The sequence below is a fragment of the Argentina anserina genome, chromosome 2 (assembly GCF_933775445.1).
Source record: "Argentina anserina chromosome 2, drPotAnse1.1, whole genome shotgun sequence".
Lineage (NCBI taxonomy): Eukaryota > Viridiplantae > Streptophyta > Magnoliopsida > Rosales > Rosaceae > Argentina > Argentina anserina.
The window spans coordinates 28,626,398-28,645,157 of record NC_065873.1 but is presented as its reverse complement, the minus strand read 5'-3'; the positions used below and the strand labels follow the sequence as shown (position 1 = coordinate 28,645,157).

At 38.8% G+C, this 18,760-nt stretch overlaps 5 protein-coding genes across 9 annotated transcripts; 2 read left to right on the top strand and 3 right to left on the bottom strand.

The window, feature by feature from the left end:
• Positions 1-82: 82 nt before the first annotated feature.
• LOC126783540 (ABC transporter B family member 13) lies at positions 83-3,587 on the top strand. Its single transcript, XM_050509022.1, has 6 exons — positions 83-160; positions 237-496; positions 584-897; positions 979-1,974; positions 2,055-2,296; positions 2,378-3,587. The coding sequence occupies exons 1-6, from the start codon at positions 98-100 to the stop codon at positions 3,581-3,583; spliced, it is 3,081 nt and encodes a 1,026-aa protein (XP_050364979.1). The 5' UTR covers positions 83-97; the 3' UTR covers positions 3,584-3,587.
• Positions 3,588-4,105: 518 nt separating this feature from the next.
• On the bottom strand, positions 4,106-5,698 carry LOC126783548 (rac-like GTP-binding protein RAC1). Its single transcript, XM_050509031.1, has 7 exons — positions 5,482-5,698; positions 5,305-5,392; positions 5,088-5,197; positions 4,926-4,989; positions 4,494-4,558; positions 4,345-4,410; positions 4,106-4,252 (listed from the first exon to the last, which is right to left on the bottom strand). Exons 1-7 carry the CDS (start codon positions 5,578-5,580, stop codon positions 4,151-4,153), a joined length of 594 nt encoding a protein of 197 aa, XP_050364988.1. The 5' UTR covers positions 5,581-5,698; the 3' UTR covers positions 4,106-4,150.
• Positions 5,699-6,006: 308 nt separating this feature from the next.
• On the bottom strand, positions 6,007-12,335 carry LOC126782094 (vacuolar protein sorting-associated protein 35B). 2 transcript variants are annotated; one of them, XM_050507258.1, is made up of 22 exons: positions 12,155-12,335; positions 11,960-12,056; positions 11,726-11,849; positions 11,247-11,432; positions 11,041-11,128; positions 10,787-10,843; positions 10,607-10,696; positions 10,351-10,473; positions 10,194-10,268; positions 10,016-10,075; positions 9,419-9,535; positions 9,010-9,249; positions 8,872-8,937; positions 8,626-8,715; positions 8,093-8,182; positions 7,888-7,977; positions 7,570-7,638; positions 7,404-7,484; positions 7,182-7,289; positions 6,989-7,092; positions 6,806-6,919; positions 6,007-6,726 (listed from the first exon to the last, which is right to left on the bottom strand). In XM_050507258.1, exons 1-22 carry the CDS (start codon positions 12,245-12,247, stop codon positions 6,516-6,518), a joined length of 2,373 nt encoding a protein of 790 aa, XP_050363215.1. In that variant the 5' UTR covers positions 12,248-12,335; the 3' UTR covers positions 6,007-6,515. The 2 variants fall into 2 exon arrangements, with proteins under 2 accessions (XP_050363215.1, XP_050363216.1); XM_050507259.1 differs by lacking the exons at positions 11,960-12,056; positions 12,155-12,335 and having other exon boundaries at positions 6,008-6,726; positions 11,247-11,412.
• Positions 12,336-14,488: 2,153 nt separating this feature from the next.
• Positions 14,489-16,361, top strand: LOC126782101 (protein kinase STUNTED-like). The gene is made up of 5 exons (XM_050507266.1): positions 14,489-14,964; positions 15,046-15,294; positions 15,390-15,550; positions 15,648-15,875; positions 15,967-16,361. The coding sequence occupies exons 1-5, from the start codon at positions 14,535-14,537 to the stop codon at positions 16,357-16,359; spliced, it is 1,461 nt and encodes a 486-aa protein (XP_050363223.1). The 5' UTR covers positions 14,489-14,534; the 3' UTR covers positions 16,360-16,361.
• A 149-nt stretch (positions 16,362-16,510) lies between these two features.
• LOC126782110 (uncharacterized) lies at positions 16,511-18,549 on the bottom strand. Of its 4 annotated transcripts, none has more exons than XM_050507275.1 (3): positions 18,386-18,549; positions 17,218-17,488; positions 16,511-17,128 (listed from the first exon to the last, which is right to left on the bottom strand). In XM_050507275.1, the coding sequence occupies exons 1-3, from the start codon at positions 18,458-18,460 to the stop codon at positions 16,686-16,688; spliced, it is 789 nt and encodes a 262-aa protein (XP_050363232.1). In that variant the 5' UTR covers positions 18,461-18,549; the 3' UTR covers positions 16,511-16,685. The 4 variants fall into 4 exon arrangements, with proteins under 4 accessions (XP_050363232.1, XP_050363234.1, XP_050363233.1 ...); XM_050507277.1 differs by having other exon boundaries at positions 16,511-17,125; XM_050507276.1 differs by having other exon boundaries at positions 17,221-17,488.
• Positions 18,550-18,760: the final 211 nt, after the last annotated feature.

Sequence of the window (18,760 nt, the reverse complement as noted above, 5' to 3'; positions counted from 1 at the left end):
ATTTGCCATTGGATTTACGTCGGTATGGAAGCTTACGCTTCTTACTTTATCTGTGGTTCCACTGATAGCTATCGCAGGGGGAGCTTATACCATAATCATGTCCACCTTATCAGAGAAAGGTGAAGCTGCTTATGCTGAAGCCGGAAAAGTTGCTGAAGAGGTACTTACTTAAAACTGCTCTGTCACTCTCGTTCTGCTTTTGTTAGTTTCTTCTCACCTTCTGCATGGTCCTCTAGGTTATTTCTCAGATTCAAACCGTGTACTCATTTGTGGGAGAGGACCAGGCCATTGAAGCATACTCCGAGTCACTTAACAAGGCACTCAAACTTGGTAAGAAAAGTGGGGTTGCCAAGGGACTAGGTGTAGGCTTTACATATGGACTGTTGTTTTCTGCATGGGCATTGCTTCTCTGGTATGCCGGGAAACTTGTAACACATCATGAAACAAATGGAGGCAAAGCATTTACGACAATCATCAATGTCATCTTTAGCGGATTGTAAGTTTTCTACACCGAACATGTAATATTGGGGTTTTGGAATTTGACAATGTATTGAAACTTGAAAGCAAGTCTTTAACGTTGTAGTGCTCTTGGTCAAGCTACTCCAAACCTGGCAGCCATTTCTAAAGGCCGCGCAGCTGCTGCGAATATCATGACAATGATTGAATCAGATTCTAACTTCTCTAAAGTATCAGACAAGGGAGAGGTGTTGCCAAAAGTAACAGGACAGATTGAGTTTTGTCATGTTTGTTTTGCCTATCCATCACGACCCAACATGGTGTTTGAAAACCTGAGCTTTTCGATTAGTGCTGGTAAAACTTTTGCAGTTGTTGGTCCCAGTGGTTCTGGAAAGAGCACCATTGTATCCATGGTTCAACGATTCTACAACCCCTCTTCAGGTATACAAGTATATCTCATATCTATAACATGACTTTTCATGTGTATATGCATAGTGTGGCTAATGCAGCAAGGTTTCATAGGTAAGATACTGTTGGATGGACATGATATTTCAACTCTCCAATTGAAATGGCTACGCGAACAGATGGGATTGGTAAGTCAAGAACCAGCATTGTTTGCCACTACTATAGCTGACAACATCCTGTTTGGTAAAGATGATGCCGACATGGATCAGATTATCGAAGCTGCTAAAGCTGCCAATGCACATGCATTTATTCAAAGTTTACCTGATGGCTACAACACTCAGGCTGGAGAGGGAGGAACTCAACTTTCAGGAGGGCAGAAACAGAGAATAGCAATTGCAAGAGCAGTTTTAAGAAACCCGAAAATATTGCTCTTAGATGAGGCCACAAGTGCTCTAGATGCAGGATCAGAACAAATTGTTCAGCAGGCACTTGATAATATTATGTCACAGAGGACTACAATCATTGTTGCTCACCGGCTTTCTACTATCCGTGATATGGATACAATCATTGTGTTAAAGAATGGTCAGGTTGTTGAGAGTGGTAACCACTCGGAACTTATGTGTAAAAAAGGTGATTATGCAAGTCTGGTGAGCTTGCAGATATTGGAACATGTCAAAGGTTCTAGCTCACTATCTCGGTCTGCAAGTTCAACACATACAAGCTTTCGAGTAACCATGGATAACAATCAGCAAGATGTTAAGTGTATCACAACAAGAGAGCAGGATCAAAAGCTTTCTCAACCTAGATCTCCTAGTCGATCAATATGGGAATTAGTAAAACTAAATGCCCCTGAGTGGCCTTATGCGATATTCGGGTCAGTTGGTGCAGTTCTAGCAGGAATGGAAGCTCCTCTCTTTGCCCTTGGAATAACTCACATCTTGTCAGCATTTTATTCGCCAATTGAATCCGAAATCAAACATGAAGTTGACAAGGTAACACTCATGTTTGTTGCACTAGCTGGTGTTACTGTTCCAGTTTATCTGTTGCAGCATTACTTCTACACATTGATGGGGGAGCGCCTCACAAGTCGTGTGCGCCTAAAAATGTTCACAGGTTCTTTTCTACTAAGCCATATCCTTACCTAATAGTTAACAATAGTGCAATTCTAAGAGACCTTTCTCGTTTCAATGCAGCTATCCTCTCAAATGAAGTTGGGTGGTTTGATCTGGATGAGAACAACACTGGTTCACTGACATCAATCTTAGCTGCCAATGCAACATTAGTCCGAAGCGCTCTAGCTGAACGTCTATCAACAATAGTGCAGAATTTATCACTCACAGCAACTGCATTTGTTATTTCCTTCACACTATGTTGGCGTATTGCAGCCGTTGTGGTTGCCACTCTCCCCCTACTAATCGGAGCTTCCATTACTGAGGTCAGTGCCAAAATTCTGTCCACACATTCAGCATTTGCCTAGTAATTTTTAATGTAAATATCCTTAAACCCATATATGCAGCAATTGTTTCTCAAGGGATTTGGAGGAGACTACAACACTGCTTATGCTAAAGCGAGTTCCCTAGCTCGTGAAGCAATCGCCAACATACGTACTGTTGCTGCATTTGGGGCTGAGGATCGGATATCACTTCAGTTTGCATCAGAGCTAGACCAGCCAAATAAGAAAGCAGTGATTCGAGGTCACATATCTGGTTTTTGCTATGGCCTATCACAGTTTTTTGCGTTCTGTTCCTATGCAATCGGCCTTTGGTATGCATCAGTTCTAATCAAGCAAAAGAACTCTAATTTCGGAGACATCATGAAGTCCTTTTTGGTGTTGATTGTCACTGCACTTTGCATTGCAGAAACTCTTGCTCTTGCTCCAGACATTGTAAAGGGCTCACAAGCACTAGAGTCAATCTTCAGTATACTCAAAAGAGAAACAAGCATACATTCCAATGATCCCACATCAAATGTGGTTGCTGATATCAGAGGAGATATAGAATTCAGAAGTGTGAGCTTTTGGTACCCAACACGGTCTGATATCACCATTTTCGACAACTTGAACTTGAAGGTGTTGGCAGGAAAGAGTCTTGCAGTTGTCGGTCCAAGTGGTTCGGGTAAAAGCACTGTGATTGCTCTAGTAATGAGATTTTATGACCCTACTTTCGGAGCAGTTATGATTGATGGACATGATGTCAAAGGCTTAAACTTGAAAGCTTTGCGAAAGAAAATAGGACTAGTCCAGCAAGAGCCAGCACTGTTCTCAACAACAGTTTATGACAACATCAAGTATGGGAATGATGAGGCATCTGAAGTAGAGGTAATGAGAGCAGCAGAAGCAGCAAACGCCCATGAATTCATAAGCAGAATGCCTGAAGGGTTCAAAACTCAAGTTGGAGAGAAAGGGGTACAGTTATCTGGGGGGCAGAAACAGCGAGTGGCAATCGCCAGAGCTATACTGAAAGATCCATCGATCCTTCTTCTAGATGAAGCAACAAGTGCATTGGACGCAGAGTCTGAGAAGCTGGTTCAGGAGTCTCTTGATAGGCTAATGGAAGGGCGAACCACCATTGTAGTAGCACACAGATTGTCAACTATTCGTGATGCAAACAAGATTGCACTGATACAAAATGGTAAGGTGGTGGAAATGGGTACCCATGATCAGCTGATTGGAACACCCGATGGTCTGTATAAACAATTGGTTAGTCTACAGCAAGAGGAGTGAACAAGTTTGATTAGTTAGCATTAGAATTAATGAATAATTTTGTACAGCAGCTTCTGGGATCATTGTATATGTTTCCTAGGCTTTGTTGCAAACAATAATGCTTCCACATTCAAAAGAAAAAACGAAAAAATAATTATAACAACCATCTTGTTCATCAATACTGGATTTTCTTCCTAGAATATTCAAATCAAACAGATGGAAGTTCAAATATGAATCATACAATGCAGAATTCAAATATTCGGAAAGTTTATGATCAATGTAAGTGGCCGTACCGGACTAATAAACACTGAAAACTAGAAGTGCACATTACTAATACAACAATATTCACTCCAGGAAGCACTTCTTTCACCATAGGGATCTCTATCAGATCTGGTTAATACACCAGCGTTCTACATGTTTTAACAAGGCTCATCAGCTAATTCGTCCTTGAAACCAACAGTCTAATGTTTTCACCTGAATCCCTAGAATGTCAGTCGCTACTATACACATTGCTTCCTTGAGGAACGAAGTACAATGATATTACTGAAGAGGAAGAGAGGTTATTTGGCCGATAAAGCTCTCTTGAAATCACAATATGGAGCAAGCCTTATGTGCCCTTCTCCTTTTCTTCTTTTGCTTTGGTGGCTGGAGCACCACCTTAATGGCGGCGTCGAAAACAGCTTTCACATTCTGCCATCACAATAATAGATTTATTTTATCAATGACAAGAGGTGAAGAGAAGTGATGCATTTGTCGACAAGAGAAGAACATAATATGCATACCTGTTGTGTTTTTGAGCTACACTCAATATAAGAAGGAGCTCCGATTAGTTTCTTCATTTCCTCTCCCTTTAGGTAGAAAAGAAAACTAGATCATTCTCATAGACCAACTAAATAGAGATGGGCTTAAAAGGAGAAGCTGCAGTGTTTACCTGAGCAGTGGAGATGGGCACTGCACCAGCATGGTCCGTAAAGAATTGTTCATCCTCACGAAGATCTGCACATGAAATGTTAAGCTCAGTAATTCATCAAATAAGTTAAATATTTTGGTAACAAACAATTGGTGACCATGAGTACTTAAGACGATGATAGAAAGTCCACAAGCCACTATCATCCCATAACTCCATAAGCATTCCTTGATGAATGAAGAGAACCCTAGTATAAAATTCACTGAATGCAAGTAGTACATGACAAACGATTGATCAAAGTCATAGCACGGTGGCACGCAATTATATGACTAAAGCTTTGTACTCGACCTAGGACCCTAAAGCGTCATAGCATACACCAGCACAACCATAATATTAACTATATACCAAATTAGTGAAATTACCAACCAATCAACACAAGATAATACAAGATCTTACCAAGCTTAGTTCCAACAAGAATAATCGGAACGCCAGGTGCATAATGCCGCAGTTCAGGAATCCACTGCAACCGAAAACACAAAACCAAATTACTCATCGAAACACCAACAACCACATTCAAAACTTGCAAACCACCTCCTGTAAATATAGTAAAGTAGCAACCTTTTTGGCAACATTTTCATAGCTGGCTTTGCTAATCAGAGAGAAAGCAAGTATGAAAACATCTGCACCGCGATAGCTCAAGGGTCGTAATCTATTGTAATCCTCCTGCCCTGTTTACACAATCATCAATTACAATAATCTCACAGTAAAAAAAAAACAACAACTAGTAAAACGAATTCAGAATTACAGATGTAGAAAAGAAGAGAGGTGAGATCACCTGCAGTGTCCCACAGTGCAAGGTTGACTGTGCTTCCGTCCACCACAACATTAGCGCTGAAATTATCGAACACAGTTGGGACATAGTCCTGTAAAAACGGAAGCATATGATATGAGAGAGGTTAAAACTTGTGAAATCACGAAAATGGGAGTGAGTGAGTGGAGAGGAGTGACTGACGGTAGGGAAGGTGTTGCTGGTGTAGGAAATCAGCATACAGGTTTTCCCGACGGCGCCGTCACCGACCGTCACGCACTTTATGAACCTGGAGGCGCTCATGTTCCTGACCGGAGAGAAAAGTAGCAGCAGATCTCAACCCAGCTCAGAATTGCAGAGAGAAGCCCTAACTGGTGGAGTGGGAGAAGATGAAGGAGAGGAGGAGCTCAGAGAGAGTCGAGAGTCAAATAGTGGTTGAAAAGATGGGAGAGACAAATAGGCATTTACCCAGAAACAACCGTTTGCTTGGGTTCTCGGTTTTTCCTATCTTTCTCTTCTTCTTTTTTTTTTTGGTTAAAACTATCTCTCTCTTATTGTCTTGCCTTGTTGGGATGTTGAAGCTGAGATAAAGACTTACTCTCCACGAGTCTCATCGTGAACAATAATTATTTGACGTTACGAGAAGGTAAAGGAGCTTTTATTCCTTTTAATTTCAGATCTATGTAGAATAAATGCCTGATTCAAAATTCAAAATTAATAAATATTTTTCTAGAGGAATTTCATTGTCACCAAATGGTTGATTAATCTAGCAAACTTTATTGTATAGTGTTTCTGTCTATCAAACAATTACAGTCAGCTATTTTGTATTATCTCAAGTTCCGCACACTATAGATTACAGAAATATGTCACCAGCATCAGAGATATCTTTCACGGGGTGCACTGTCGAAGACTAGAAGCCCTTCAAACAACAACCTTCAAACATAGTATAAATGTCTGGCCAAATGTTACAAAAAATGAAATTAAAAAAATGTAAAATGAGCTTTGTTACAGGTGCAACAATGGCACCTAACCTCCATCTGCAACTTCACCATGCTACCAGCTGCTTGTCCTATCAAACAAATGGAGAAACGGAACTGTACATGAAGCTCCGGCAGCAAATATGTTGAGCAGCATTTTTGAGCCAGTGATTTCACGTCCGGCTGTCACTCACAATCATTTCGACCCAAACAAATGTGCTTGTCCTCAATATAAACAGAATAACTAAAAGCATGAGTTGGTCACACCTTGATGGATGCATATTTTTCACCCATTACCCCGCCTTTCTGTTTCTGGAACTGTATGTACCGCAATGTGCAGGTGAAAAATGCATCAGAGGTAGGTTTTCCATTACTAGAGTCACTTTGCAACTCATTCGTAATTAACTCCACCAATCCCTGAATTGCAGCACTGGTAATCTGGGCGTTACCTTTCTCAAAAAAGTAGAGGTACCTAATGCAATGATTCATCCATCAATACATGAACAAACAGAGGAGAGACTTCAATTTGGCAGAGTGAACTCTCTACTTACTTGTTTAATATTTCAACAAAGAGTGTCACTGGCCCACTGCTACCCCGAGTTACACTGACCATTTGTTGAGAAGCATTTGCAATTCTCAAGGCACGCTTTAAACAGAGCAAGACCCTGTAAAAGAACGCGTTAGCAGACGTGTGGTAAAACCAAGTCTGACAATTTGAATTTTGGTACATTTACCTTTCTCCATCTTTGACGCCATCCTGATCATCAACCCAAAATAGGTGTGAGCATGCATACACTGCTCTGCACTGGTCAGGTTTCTTCAAAAGCTTTGCAGAATACTGACACAAGGAAGAACATGAAAGTTATTATGGGGTTTCACTAGAGTCTAGGAAAACGATGAAACCAAATAATATGAAGGCATTGTTACCCCTGTGGCCTTGTGAGTTAAAGTATCCCTATTTTCAGTGCCAAACACATTCATCCTCTGAAGAGCCCCAATAATGAGATGTATTGCAGTCACTTGAGCTTTGGAATCCTACAATCAAGTGCATGATCATGTTATTACGGATAATGGAAATATTAAAACCCTAGAAGTCACTTCTTGAAAATCTATTTCATAAATTTATATACAAGACTGACAAACAATTACCGCAATTTCTTCTTCATATAGCACAAATGCCTGAGTGAAGAATTCATAAGCAATAGGTTCAAGATCACAGTCATTGGCAGCCTATTATTCATGGAATAAAACCAACAGTCAGTCTACAGCATAAGTCTGCAAACCACACCCTCCTTGAAATGTAGATATGGCATACCTCAGCACAATGCAAGTACAACCTTAATGCCAGTTCAGGAGAAGGAATAGATGAAAGAGCTTCAATAGTCTGAAACAACGCAATCAACATCACAATATGCAGACAGATATGATCTTCACAAAATGCAGGAAAGACAAGCAATTAACATAATGAAACACTTTTGCCACTGAGAGAACTACGTGTGGGAAACATGAGAAGCCACAATAGTAAATTGAGGCAATGAACACAGATTACCAACTTTGTTTAGTTAATAATTTACAGAAAATCTTCCACAGCAAGATCTACTACATAAACTCTACAATAATAAAAATGTACTACCTGACTTAGAAACTGAAAAATTGTCTTCGGTGTGGCAGACATATCTTCTCCAACTACCTCTCCGTCCTGGCCTTGCAGTTGCCTAACCAACTACCACAACCAGCAAGTGAGCTCTTCAGTACAACATCATTTTAATTAAGCTCACTATACATATAAAGAGAGAGAGAAAAATAAAGTTCCACAATAGAAGCACAAAGAGACATACCCCAAGTGCAGAAAATATAAGAGGAGGAACAGTGAAAGGTAAGCGTTTTGGCCCACCATTCATTATATGCTTCTTTACCGTACATATGATCTGAAAATATATTTATACAACTAACGTAAGAATTCTATGATAACAGGAGAGCCACTTAAACACATAAAATCACTGCCTATGATTCTTGGTCATGGACATGGATGCTCCGTTTTATAATTGTTGCCTATCCTAGTAAATGAAGATGTTTTTTGTTTAACTCTAGCGTTTCTTATGCATGCCAAACATAAGATGGTACACACAGGCCCTAAACAATTATAAGCTACATGCATCAATCTACAATTCAGATATGCAAAAGATGCCAATTCAGTCAAATGGTCATTTTCCAATGGGATACGGGCTCTCATGATTATCATGTTCTAAAGAGTCTGACTCACAGGGGGCTCTTAGGATTATCATGCTCTCATGACTCTGACAAAAGAAATTTCCAAAAGGGGGTTACCATCAAGAAAAACACAAGAACCTTCCAAGTACCAACCACTTACCTTTAACATTTCTTCTGGATCATCATTATAAAGCATGTGTATAAGGCGAGCAACAGAATTTTGCTCATCATGGAAATCCTCCTCATCAAGCTGTAAGTATGAGAAGCAAAGAAAGAAGAGAAGGACCTTAAGTTTCTAGAATGTAAATACACAGATGTTTCAAAAGAAATCATGTAGAGACTAAAGTAATATGTTGCTGTGAGATAAAGAAAGAAATAACTGTATTGCAATACAATAGGGCGATACCTCATCATCAGAAGTACCACCCAAATCCTTGATCAACCCTTTGATTAATTCAAACAATACTTCCACCTGAAACAGCAGATATAAGAAATTCTGAAGACAAAAAATTAATAAAATAAACCAGACAGAAGAAGCATCTACCTTATCAGATGTCGAGATACAAGATTCGTTTTTCATAATGCTTTGGATGATAACCATTGCCATGACTTTATTTGTTCCATCATCAAGGTGATCCATAACTCGAGGATAATTAGAAAGTGTGAGAGATGTGACAATGTCATTGTATTTTTCCAAAGGAGCACTTAATAGTGCAACAACCTGCTTGATGGCTCTCTTGTCTTCAACCTTAGCCGATCCGGATAGCTTCCTAACACATGCTCCCTGAAAGAGGAGAAGAAAGAGAAATAAATCCATCACTTATCAACTTCATAGTTAGCAATGCCCGGATAATCAATATTGAGTGCTCATGCAAGCAGGCAAGTAGTCCAAGTCAAATGCAATGGATAGGTTGGAAAAGTAGGCACTCATGTTAGCTTCTTGAAGTTCTTACCAGTACTTGATCCACATAATCTAGACGATCAGGATGAACACGAAGTGTGAATGTAAGAAGAGAGACGTACAAGGATATAGTTCCAACAATCGGCATGTCAACTTGCGCTTCTATCACCTGAAATTTATATAAGGTGATTCATAGGATCATACAGTTTACACATCAAATCAAGGGTTTTAACAGTATACTATCCATTATTAGAAAACATTCAATCGTGAAGAGGAGAGATACTCGATAGTAACAGACCACCACTCTTGGCATATGTGTTGGAACTATATTGGTAACTACACCAAAAAATTCTGATTCTTTTGGGTTTTTTTAGATATCATACAAGAAAGATACATAGTAGGAGCTTAGTTGAGAACTGAGAAGTAGCACTTAAATTACATTCCTTCGTATCTCTTCATTCATGTGGGATAAATTGTACCTTTTCTTCACTGGGAGTAGTTAAGCAACAAAGTATACCGGAATGTTACAGTAGATTGCGACTAGTACCCACACGATTACGATTTACTTTCACAAATACATAATTATATGAAATAAGGTAGCACTAATTTGTATCTAGATATAACACAACATCAATGAAAGCGAGCTTACCCTTCCAATAGCATTGCTTAGTTTAGCAAAAGCTTCGACTTGAAGAAATTCGGGTAATACCTGAACAAAAATTGTGCACAATCATCAATTCAAAAACATGACAAGAAGAAGCAGCACACAAATGGGAGACAAAATATGAAAGTAATAGGGGCATTAAGACAGCTTTTAGATAACTCACATCTGTACTTGAAGCAGCATAATTTGATAACCTGTCCATTAATTGAGATAATACTGTCTTGACATCCACTGTTGGCTGCAGTTGAAGAATATATTAGAACGAGAAAGTAGTCAACAAGCTGCTTCATCTGGCAACTACAAGGGATATTGTTATGTACCTGAAGCTGGGGGCAAGCACCCAATAACGTTTCCAGTGTCTGCAAGTGATACTCGTCTGGAAAGACCTGAATTAGGCAATCCATTAAATAATACTGGGCCAGCTCATCTTTACAATTAATAACCTGCGCAAACCAGGTGGATGGGGGGTTGAAAAAGAATTAGAAAGTGCACTGTATCACATAGCTCCATGAAGAAAAGTATTAAGAATTAACCCAAAAAAATAAATCAATCGAGAAGTGAAGCCAATTAAAGAACCTGCTCCAATACTCTGGGAAGAACAGTGTCTTTGTACATTTGAAGTTCCACACCCTCTATCTGACTGAGAACATGGAGATTTTTTCCTACCTATCATGGACATTTGGACAGGAGTAAGTTCACATTACAATGTGAAATACACTATTCAATCTGCTGATAGATTCATAACACTGATATTACCAGATCACGAAGTTCGCTTCTTTCCTTTTCATGCTTCTCTCTCGCCCGATCCGGTCCCTGCAGACCAGAAAGCCCAAACAAGGCCTCAACTCAGGATCTTCAAAGAGTATGAATGATTCATAAGCACCATAACACCTGCATGACCAAAAATCATGCCCTCATGACTCACTTCTACCTCTACGGCATGCAAGTACTCTGGTGCCATGCATGTCAAGACGAAAGAACAGATAAAGATTCATAGATATTGAACAGACCTGATACTGCATTCGAACCCAAAGCTTATTCATCTCTGTGAAATTATGTAGCACAAAATCTACGGCATCATCAACAGTGTCAGAACCTCTGTGAAGACAGTGAAACATCATTACAATCTAATGCATTCATATATCCATCCAATCTAAAGCACAAATCATTGACCATGGTAATTGAAAACAACATTAGCCAAAGAAAGGAATCTCACCCTTCATACTCGGAACCAAGATCGGGCAACTTATCTCTACTGATTTGAGAAAGGTAACTCCTTAGAAAGAGTCCACGAACCGGATGTTGAACAGCGCGACACATTTCCACGAGGTCTTTAAGCACGTCCTTGGCAGGTGCTTCCTTCGATTTAATGTACACAGATCCTACCGTACATAGGAGATACCTGTTAAATACACGACCAGAACCTCATACCCGCTACCAAATATCGATATAACTGAAACAAGTATCTCACTCGACATCTTTATCGTGCATTTTCTCTTCCATATGTTTAAGAAAAAAAAATGAACATTTAAACTAGTATCTCATCACAAAACTTTTAGTTCATTTCTCACCGCGACATTCATCGTAATAATTTCAACTAAAGAAGTATACAACTACGACCTCGACAGAGTTTTGATGAATCAACAATGTAGCCTCATTATGATATGATAAGCAGGTCAGAGGATTTTGACTTACAATCTCGGTAAAATGTTGCCAGCGTGCTGAACAAGCTCGTATAGATCAATGATCGAAACGCCGTGCCTGCTCTCATCCTTGAAGAACATCTCCAGCTTCCTCAACTCATCAAACGCTCGCATATCTGTCAAATCGATCAAGAACACATAGAAGTGACAGATCAAAATTCCAGCTACAAACAAAGACCAAATCAATCACGGAATCACAGCGAGAAATCGAGCGAAGAGACTTTACAGAGCTCGTAGTACTTGTGAGGCGAGAGTCTCGAGGTTCGGAGCTCGGAGAGCATCTGAGCCGAGTACTTGAGAGCGTCTCTGAGATTGTTCGCATCCTGAGAAGAAAGAAATGAAATCGGAATTAGGTTTAGAGAGATTTGGGGATTTGTATGAATCTGATGGAAATAGGATTAGGAAATGAGAGAGGGAGTACCAGAGCTCGGTGCATGTAGAAGGCGTGGTGTTGAATTCCGGCGATGCCTTCAGCGAGCCATTTGTCCTCGTCTCCGATTCCGTCCAGTATCATTTTCTCTCTTCTCTCTCGGTGAATTGAACGTTGAATTTGTTAGCTATGGTGAGAGGAGTTCAAGTCTATTATGATCTGGCGTCATGGACTGAGAGCTGATACAGGTCACCAAGTTCGTGTTATTGATTGAAACTGATTTCTGGTAAACTTTTAGGGCAAGCCCGAATAACATTTACGACCCGACCCGGCATGGATTAGTGTGATTTGACCGTTGATTAAAATCATTGATTTCAACTTTTGTTTGAATGTTTTTAAAATTTAGGTATATTGAAAGATTTTTTGATACACATACTGATATCGATATCGATTGTGCTTATAAATTAGAGTGCATGGATTATGTAAAGACGTTTGATATTATTTCGGAATATTCTTATATTTTTGGGTTATATTAAGCTTCACTTGTATTATGCAGTTTTATTAATGATTATAGCATGAGATCGTCGGTCTAACCTATTTCAAAAAAATATTTGAGAGAAACTATTATTAATTACCTTCAGAGAAATTTTTCATAAATCATACGGAGCATCAATGACTTGCGAAGGATGTTGCATCAAATAATAGAATAACAAACTACTCAAATGTATAATACAACAATTTAGTTTACAAATAACTCAATATTTAATTTGATAAAGCAAATAAGGACTAAAATTTACAAATAAATACCAAATGATGGCAAGTTGCCACATGTAATGAAATATTTTATTTTTTACCCCTCTTTGACCGTTAGTGTTTGCTACTATCAATGAATAGACTATCAGCTACTGTCGATTATAAAAATTAACTGCTATTATCAACTATAAAAACTAACTGCTACTGTTGAGTTAAAAATTAGCTGTTACTATCGACTTGGAAGATATATGCTATTGTCGACTTGGAAAGTACATGCTACTGTCGAATATGAATCTAACTGTTATTGTCGACTTGGAATGTACCTGCTACTGTCGATTATAAATCTAATTGCTATTGTCGACTGAGAAACTAACTGCTACTGTAGTTTTTTGTGAGTAAAATTTGAAATTTCAAAATTTCTCAAAACATATGCAATATGGTACTTAAATGAAAACCCATGACATAATGAACAACTTTATATATTAGCTCACCTCCAAATTGCCGATGGTTTGGCCGGAAAACTTAAATTTGCCGGAAAAAAAACTAAAAAATGAGGAGAGAAAAATTTGTTAGATATATGAGTAACATTTGGTAATTTTCACTAAAATAAAAATATTTTAGATATTTTTACATTAATTAATTAATCAATTTTGTTTTACTTATTCTTTGGGATTTGGCTTATGTTCTAATTTGTATAAGAAATATAAAAAGTGAGTTTTTAGTTAATTCAAATGTGTTCTACTACTACTAAATAATTTTCTAATAATATAATAACATTATAATAAAAGTAACTCAAGAGCTTGAAATAACTCGAACGTGTAGAATACGCTAATTTTCTATGTCTGTCAAGACCTAAGTTCGACTATTTATAGAATATAGTTATGGTTTATTTGCCAATGTGCCTAGGAATCCTTACGTTACAAACATTAGTTTGTATTATGATTTATTTGCCAATGTGCCAAGGAATCCTTGTGTCCCAAAAAACCTACCAGTGAAATATATCAATCAGTTGTGACAGGTATGTAAATTTTTTATAGTACTGTCTAAAAATTAAATCACCTAAACGGAAAATAAAGAAGATGGACTTTCATTTTTTTTTTTTGATACGAAAGATGAACTTTCATTGCAAGTGAGGATGTTTATGGTGGCGTGATAGGTAGCAGCTACAATGGTCAACAATACCTCTAAGTTTGACCTGCCGGAGAGATTAGTCACATTAGGTGTACTTATTTGTCTGCAAATATTAAGGAGTTTAAAAGATGGGTTGGTCAGGTTGGTTGGATTAGATGATTTTGTATGCAAGAATAATAAGCCCTTCAGAAATTTCAAAATGAAGAAGATCCGGGTCAACTTCCGTCACTTTAATTTGATAATAGATAATGCAAATACTTCCTCCTGTTTGTCCTATAGTTTCTGATCTTGAAAACCAATAAAAGATGAAGTCGATGAGAAATTTCTAAATAATATGCCTGCCAGTCTACTCTGAATCTCTGATATATGTTGATGATAGGTAAGTACAACGTGTAAATCATTTCTGGAATAGTCAAGGTGGCTGAGCTTTGTTAGTATTATATAGTTCCAAGCATAGTATGATAAAATATATATGTGAATTACTATAGTTAGTATAAAAATTCAAGGAGGCTGAAGCTTATAGCTTTTGAGTTTACAGGTCTAAACAATGAGGAGGAAGAAGAGGAATTCATCTATGGAATCTGATAGAGGATGGTTGAGTTGTGATATGTCAGAAACAGTTTTTGGCTGGCCCCTTCAGAAAGTAACAGTTCCTATTGAGACTAAGGAAGCTTGTCAAAAATCAGAGAACGATTTGAAGAGTAGGGAGGTTGAAGAAGATGAATATGCATCACCTGTATCAAGGCCTGGTTGGCCTCTGCTTCGTGTAGCGAATTCCGAAACCATGAGTAGTCCTGCTAGAAATTTCGAGACTAAGATTTCTGTAGTCGAGTGGGTGATGGGACTTCCGAGTCGAACAACGTTGTTTAATCTGCAGCTTGCTAGAGAAATGAAGTTCCTCAATAAGAAAGACTCGCAAGGTTGCAGAATATTTAGCTACGCTGAAATTAGGACTGCAACTTATAAGTTCTCCTCAGGTAAAGTTAGAATCTTCATTCAGTTGGTACATAATTTTTTGTGTGAAGCTGTCTTTCTGAAGATGTGATGTTTGTCAACAGAGAATCTTATTGGCGAGGGAGGGTGCAGCAGTGTTTACAGAGGAATTCTTCGATGTGGGAAATCTGTGGCGCTGAAGATTTTGAAAGCATACAAGGAAGCTTGGGATGATTTTTGCTTGGAAGCCAACTTTGTGTCTTCAATTAAGCACAAGCACATTGCATCTCTTATTGGTGTGTGTGTGGAGGATGACAATCTTGTTTTAGTGTATGAGCTGCTTCCGAGGGGGAGTTTGGAGGCGAACTTGCATCGTAAGCATTCCTGTGAACTTCAATAGCTTAATTTTTTCCTGTGAATCCATTGATTTCAAGGCTTAACAAAATTTGAATACTTGATTTTGTTGCAGATTGTAATGATGGTTCTGTACTGCCATGGGAAGTGAGATTCAATGTGGCAGTTGCAGTTGCTGAGGCTCTAAATTATCTCCACAGCGAACGCAGTCAGCCGATTATTCATAGAGATGTAAAATCTGCAAACATTCTTCTCTCAAGTGATCTTCAGCCACAGGTAGGGTGACATACACTTGCCTTACTTCATTTTCCTGCACCATATTGGAGATTTTATTGCTGTTTTATTCATTTTTTCAAATGTTTTATGTATACAGTTATCGGATTTTGGGCTAGCTATATGGGGATCAGTAGATTCTAGTTATGTGATAAGTAATGATGTGGTCGGAACTTTCGGATACATGGCTCCAGAGTATTTCATGCAGGGGAGGGTCAGTGACAAGGTTGACGTTTATGCCTTTGGTGTGGTTCTCCTCGAACTTTTATCAGGAAGAAAGCCAGTAGATGTTGAGGCCCCAGAAGGACAGGAGAGCTTAATCAAGTGGGTAAGAACTAAGAACTCTACCCTAGTTTTACAATTTACCAAATTCTGTTCAGTATTCATTTCCTAAAGCCTGTCACATTTTGTTGATTCAGGCAAGAAAGCTATTGAAGATTGGAGATCGTACAGCATTGCTGGATCCCAAGCTAAAAGGGGACTATGATATTGTCCAAATGCGTAGAATGTCGCTGGCAGCAAATCTTTGCACAAATCATTCGGCTCAAGTTCGTCCACATATGAGGCAAGTGCTGAAACTCTTGAGGGGGGAGACAGATGCTAATGGGTCAGGCTATTGTGAAATCGAAGAACTGGAACCTGACTGGGATTCAGTTTCCAGAGTGTCGGAGACAAAGGATGATAGCTTTTCATCATCAACTTCTACTGATACAGTTTCATCATCAAGTTCTACCGATACAGCATCCAGTGCTGGAAAAACTCCCCGCTTTAAGTTGAGGGACTACTTGACAATAGTTGGTCATAGTTTTTGAATTGTGGATGCTTCTATGGTGGTGCATATTCTGTTTACTTTGCCACCACATCATTCTGTCATATTGCACATATACAGGGGATAGAATGACATACAGCAGACCATTCAACAGTGAATAGCATATATCAATTCAAGGTTGGAACACAAGGCAGTAGTGTAAAAATCAGTCATAAGATTTGATATTTTTCTTTTATAAAAGTTGAATATGTCATTACAAGAGAATTTCAAAAGGCTGATGATGCCTTCTACAAGAACAATAAGTTGTAGCCATCTTAATGCTCAGTGGAACTATACTGTACAAGCCACCAGGTATACAAAAAAAAAACTCTAAAATGGAACACTAAAGGGTAATGCCGATAAGCCCGGTTCAGACAACCACATTGCTTGTGGCCACAGTGTCTGGCTTGTACAACATGACACCACCTCATTGCTAGCTTTGAATCTTTTAGAACCATGACAACTATCCTGCTTATTCTCAAAGAGCCAATCTTCATCACCATAATCATTCAGTACCGATTGAAGTAGAGGCTGGACCCAATTATCAATTAAAGACCGATACAGTAAACCTTCTGCATGGTCTTCACATGCAGACTTCTTTTGGTCCGAAGTAGAAGTACCTTTCTCAGATTCTAAAATTGTCTCTGGGATAGAAGCATGCACAATTTCTGTCACCTTTAAATCTGCCTTCCCAGAAGACTGGGAACAAGAGACATGCGGGGATACTGGATCAGTCCAATTGGACAATGACTTGAAGCGAATTATGGTACCTGCTGGGATCAAATTGAAAATAAAAATTAGGAAATTCAAAATATCAATCCGCTTCAGGTAAAGCATCAATACCCAAGTTGAACCAACAAACCACTTTTTCTTTTTGTGCCGCTTTGGGTGCCATCAGACAAGTGGCACATTGGTAATTCATGTTCTTCCGTAATGTCACTCTTCTCCAGTTGATTAGATTCTACTTCTCCAGGACATCTTGTAATTGCATCCATCCCCCATGTAGTAGGGCAAGTGGCTAAATAATCGCCTTTTTGCGCTTTTCTATCCTCATCCAGGAGTTTCTTCTCCTTCCTCTCTTTCTTGTCTTTCTTCCTATGTGTCTTGGCTTTCTTCTCCAATTCTCTTGGGAGCTTTTGAAGCACCAGTGTAAAACGTGAATAACATTGGAACAAAGAAAGGCAATCATACATGTCTAAAGCAATGAAGCAGAGATGCTACGCGGATTTGGGAGTGTCAAAGGGATCGATAAAATCATCATGCTTTATGCTTAAACGCACAGAAGTGAACCTCATCATGTTCAAAAGTCAAATTGTAACCCACTGAGAACACATGTTATCAGTAAGAATCTCACTTCTTAGTGAAGTGATTCGTAAAACTACCAACATAACAAAACCTAGAGCTAGCATGACTGAAGCATTAACAATTGATTTCAAACCAAAAACCACTAAGCGCACCTCAGATGAAATCTAGAACACTGGCCTTTTCTAATAACTTCGATGTTCAAATTTTAACTTTAAGCTAACTTGATTAATTTACACCTATAACCAGAATCAAAACTATATATTGTACATTCTAGACTTCGATAGTCAGGGAACACAGCTCGGACAGTTCAAAATCCATCAATCTACAGAGATCCCTCATTTATGGAGCACAGCCACTCATGATTTTGCCACATTCGCAAAACCATCAAATCCCACACAACTATAATCCTAAAGGCCAATCTTAATATTAGAAGATGCTCAAAGTGCCCTTCAATAGAGGACTACGAAAATTCAGACAAAACCATATGGGTTATCCAAAAGCCCCATATCCATCGAACTATAAACCCGTGTAAGAATGGTGTTTTCTTCAGAAAGATTAGCAATTGAGCAAATCTAAGAATAGATCTAAGAGCCGATTTCAAGCCAGAAATCGGCCTACGAATCTATCATGTAAATCACAGACCCAAATCCTACTCTATATTCAAGAGAATACAACCGCAGACACATATTTACATGTTGCTGGAGAAAAGGAGAGGCCAAACAAACCTTAATCGGTTCGAGCAAGGCCTCTCTATTCTGTGCCGCCTTCACGGAAGGCGTGTAGGGAAAGCACCGAGACATTATCTGGCGAACGATTTGAATTTCCCGACTGCTATCCGCTCTAACCGAAATCCCCAAAACAAACCCTAGCAGAGCGATTTTGGAGACGGCTAGCAAATAACAGAATGATGTAGAACTCAACCGCATAGCCTGTTTATATATAGATCTAGATTGACCGACTCGGCTCTTTTCGTATACCTAAATTATCCTCCGAAATAGCTATAATTTACCGACTCAACTCGAAATATCTGCCAACTTGTGGAGTCTGTTTTCGTCAATCTAAAACCGGTCTAAACCCGACCCGATTCTAACAGATTTTTT

What these genes read in the sequence shown, in the direction of transcription:
- LOC126783540 (XM_050509022.1), top strand. Translation starts at nt 98, where the DNA reads ATGTCCACCTTATCAGAGAAAGGTGAAGCTGCTTATGCTGAAGCCGGA. An exon ending in CCGGAAAAGTTGCTGAAGAG is followed by an intron (nt 161 to 236) that starts GTACTTACTTAA and finishes ATGGTCCTCTAG; the next exon opens with GTTATTTCTCAGATTCAAAC. An exon ending in TCGGAGCTTCCATTACTGAG is followed by an intron (nt 2,297 to 2,377) that starts GTCAGTGCCAAA and finishes CCATATATGCAG; the next exon opens with CAATTGTTTCTCAAGGGATT.
- LOC126783548 (XM_050509031.1), bottom strand. Translation starts at nt 5,580, where the DNA reads ATGAGCGCCTCCAGGTTCATAAAGTGCGTGACGGTCGGTGACGGCGCC. An exon ending in TGCACTGTGGGACACTGCAG is followed by an intron (nt 5,198 to 5,304) that starts GTGATCTCACCT and finishes TTGTGTAAACAG; the next exon opens with GGCAGGAGGATTACAATAGA. An exon ending in ATGAAAATGTTGCCAAAAAG is followed by an intron (nt 4,990 to 5,087) that starts GTTGCTACTTTA and finishes TTTCGGTTGCAG; the next exon opens with TGGATTCCTGAACTGCGGCA.
- LOC126782094 (XM_050507258.1), bottom strand. Translation starts at nt 12,247, where the DNA reads ATGATACTGGACGGAATCGGAGACGAGGACAAATGGCTCGCTGAAGGC. An exon ending in GTGCTTGCCCCCAGCTTCAG is followed by an intron (nt 10,269 to 10,350) that starts GTACATAACAAT and finishes CTTCAACTGCAG; the next exon opens with CCAACAGTGGATGTCAAGAC. An exon ending in TTTTTCAGTTTCTAAGTCAG is followed by an intron (nt 7,639 to 7,887) that starts GTAGTACATTTT and finishes GCGTTGTTTCAG; the next exon opens with ACTATTGAAGCTCTTTCATC.
- LOC126782101 (XM_050507266.1), top strand. Translation starts at nt 14,535, where the DNA reads ATGAGGAGGAAGAAGAGGAATTCATCTATGGAATCTGATAGAGGATGG. An exon ending in TTTGGAGGCGAACTTGCATC is followed by an intron (nt 15,295 to 15,389) that starts GTAAGCATTCCT and finishes ATTTTGTTGCAG; the next exon opens with ATTGTAATGATGGTTCTGTA. An exon ending in AGGAGAGCTTAATCAAGTGG is followed by an intron (nt 15,876 to 15,966) that starts GTAAGAACTAAG and finishes TTGTTGATTCAG; the next exon opens with GCAAGAAAGCTATTGAAGAT.
- LOC126782110 (XM_050507275.1), bottom strand. Translation starts at nt 18,460, where the DNA reads ATGTCTCGGTGCTTTCCCTACACGCCTTCCGTGAAGGCGGCACAGAAT. An exon ending in CCTTGCTCGAACCGATTAAG is followed by an intron (nt 17,489 to 18,385) that starts GTTTGTTTGGCC and finishes GTGCTTCAAAAG; the next exon opens with CTCCCAAGAGAATTGGAGAA. An exon ending in CGGCACAAAAAGAAAAAGTG is followed by an intron (nt 17,129 to 17,217) that starts GTTTGTTGGTTC and finishes ATTTGATCCCAG; the next exon opens with CAGGTACCATAATTCGCTTC.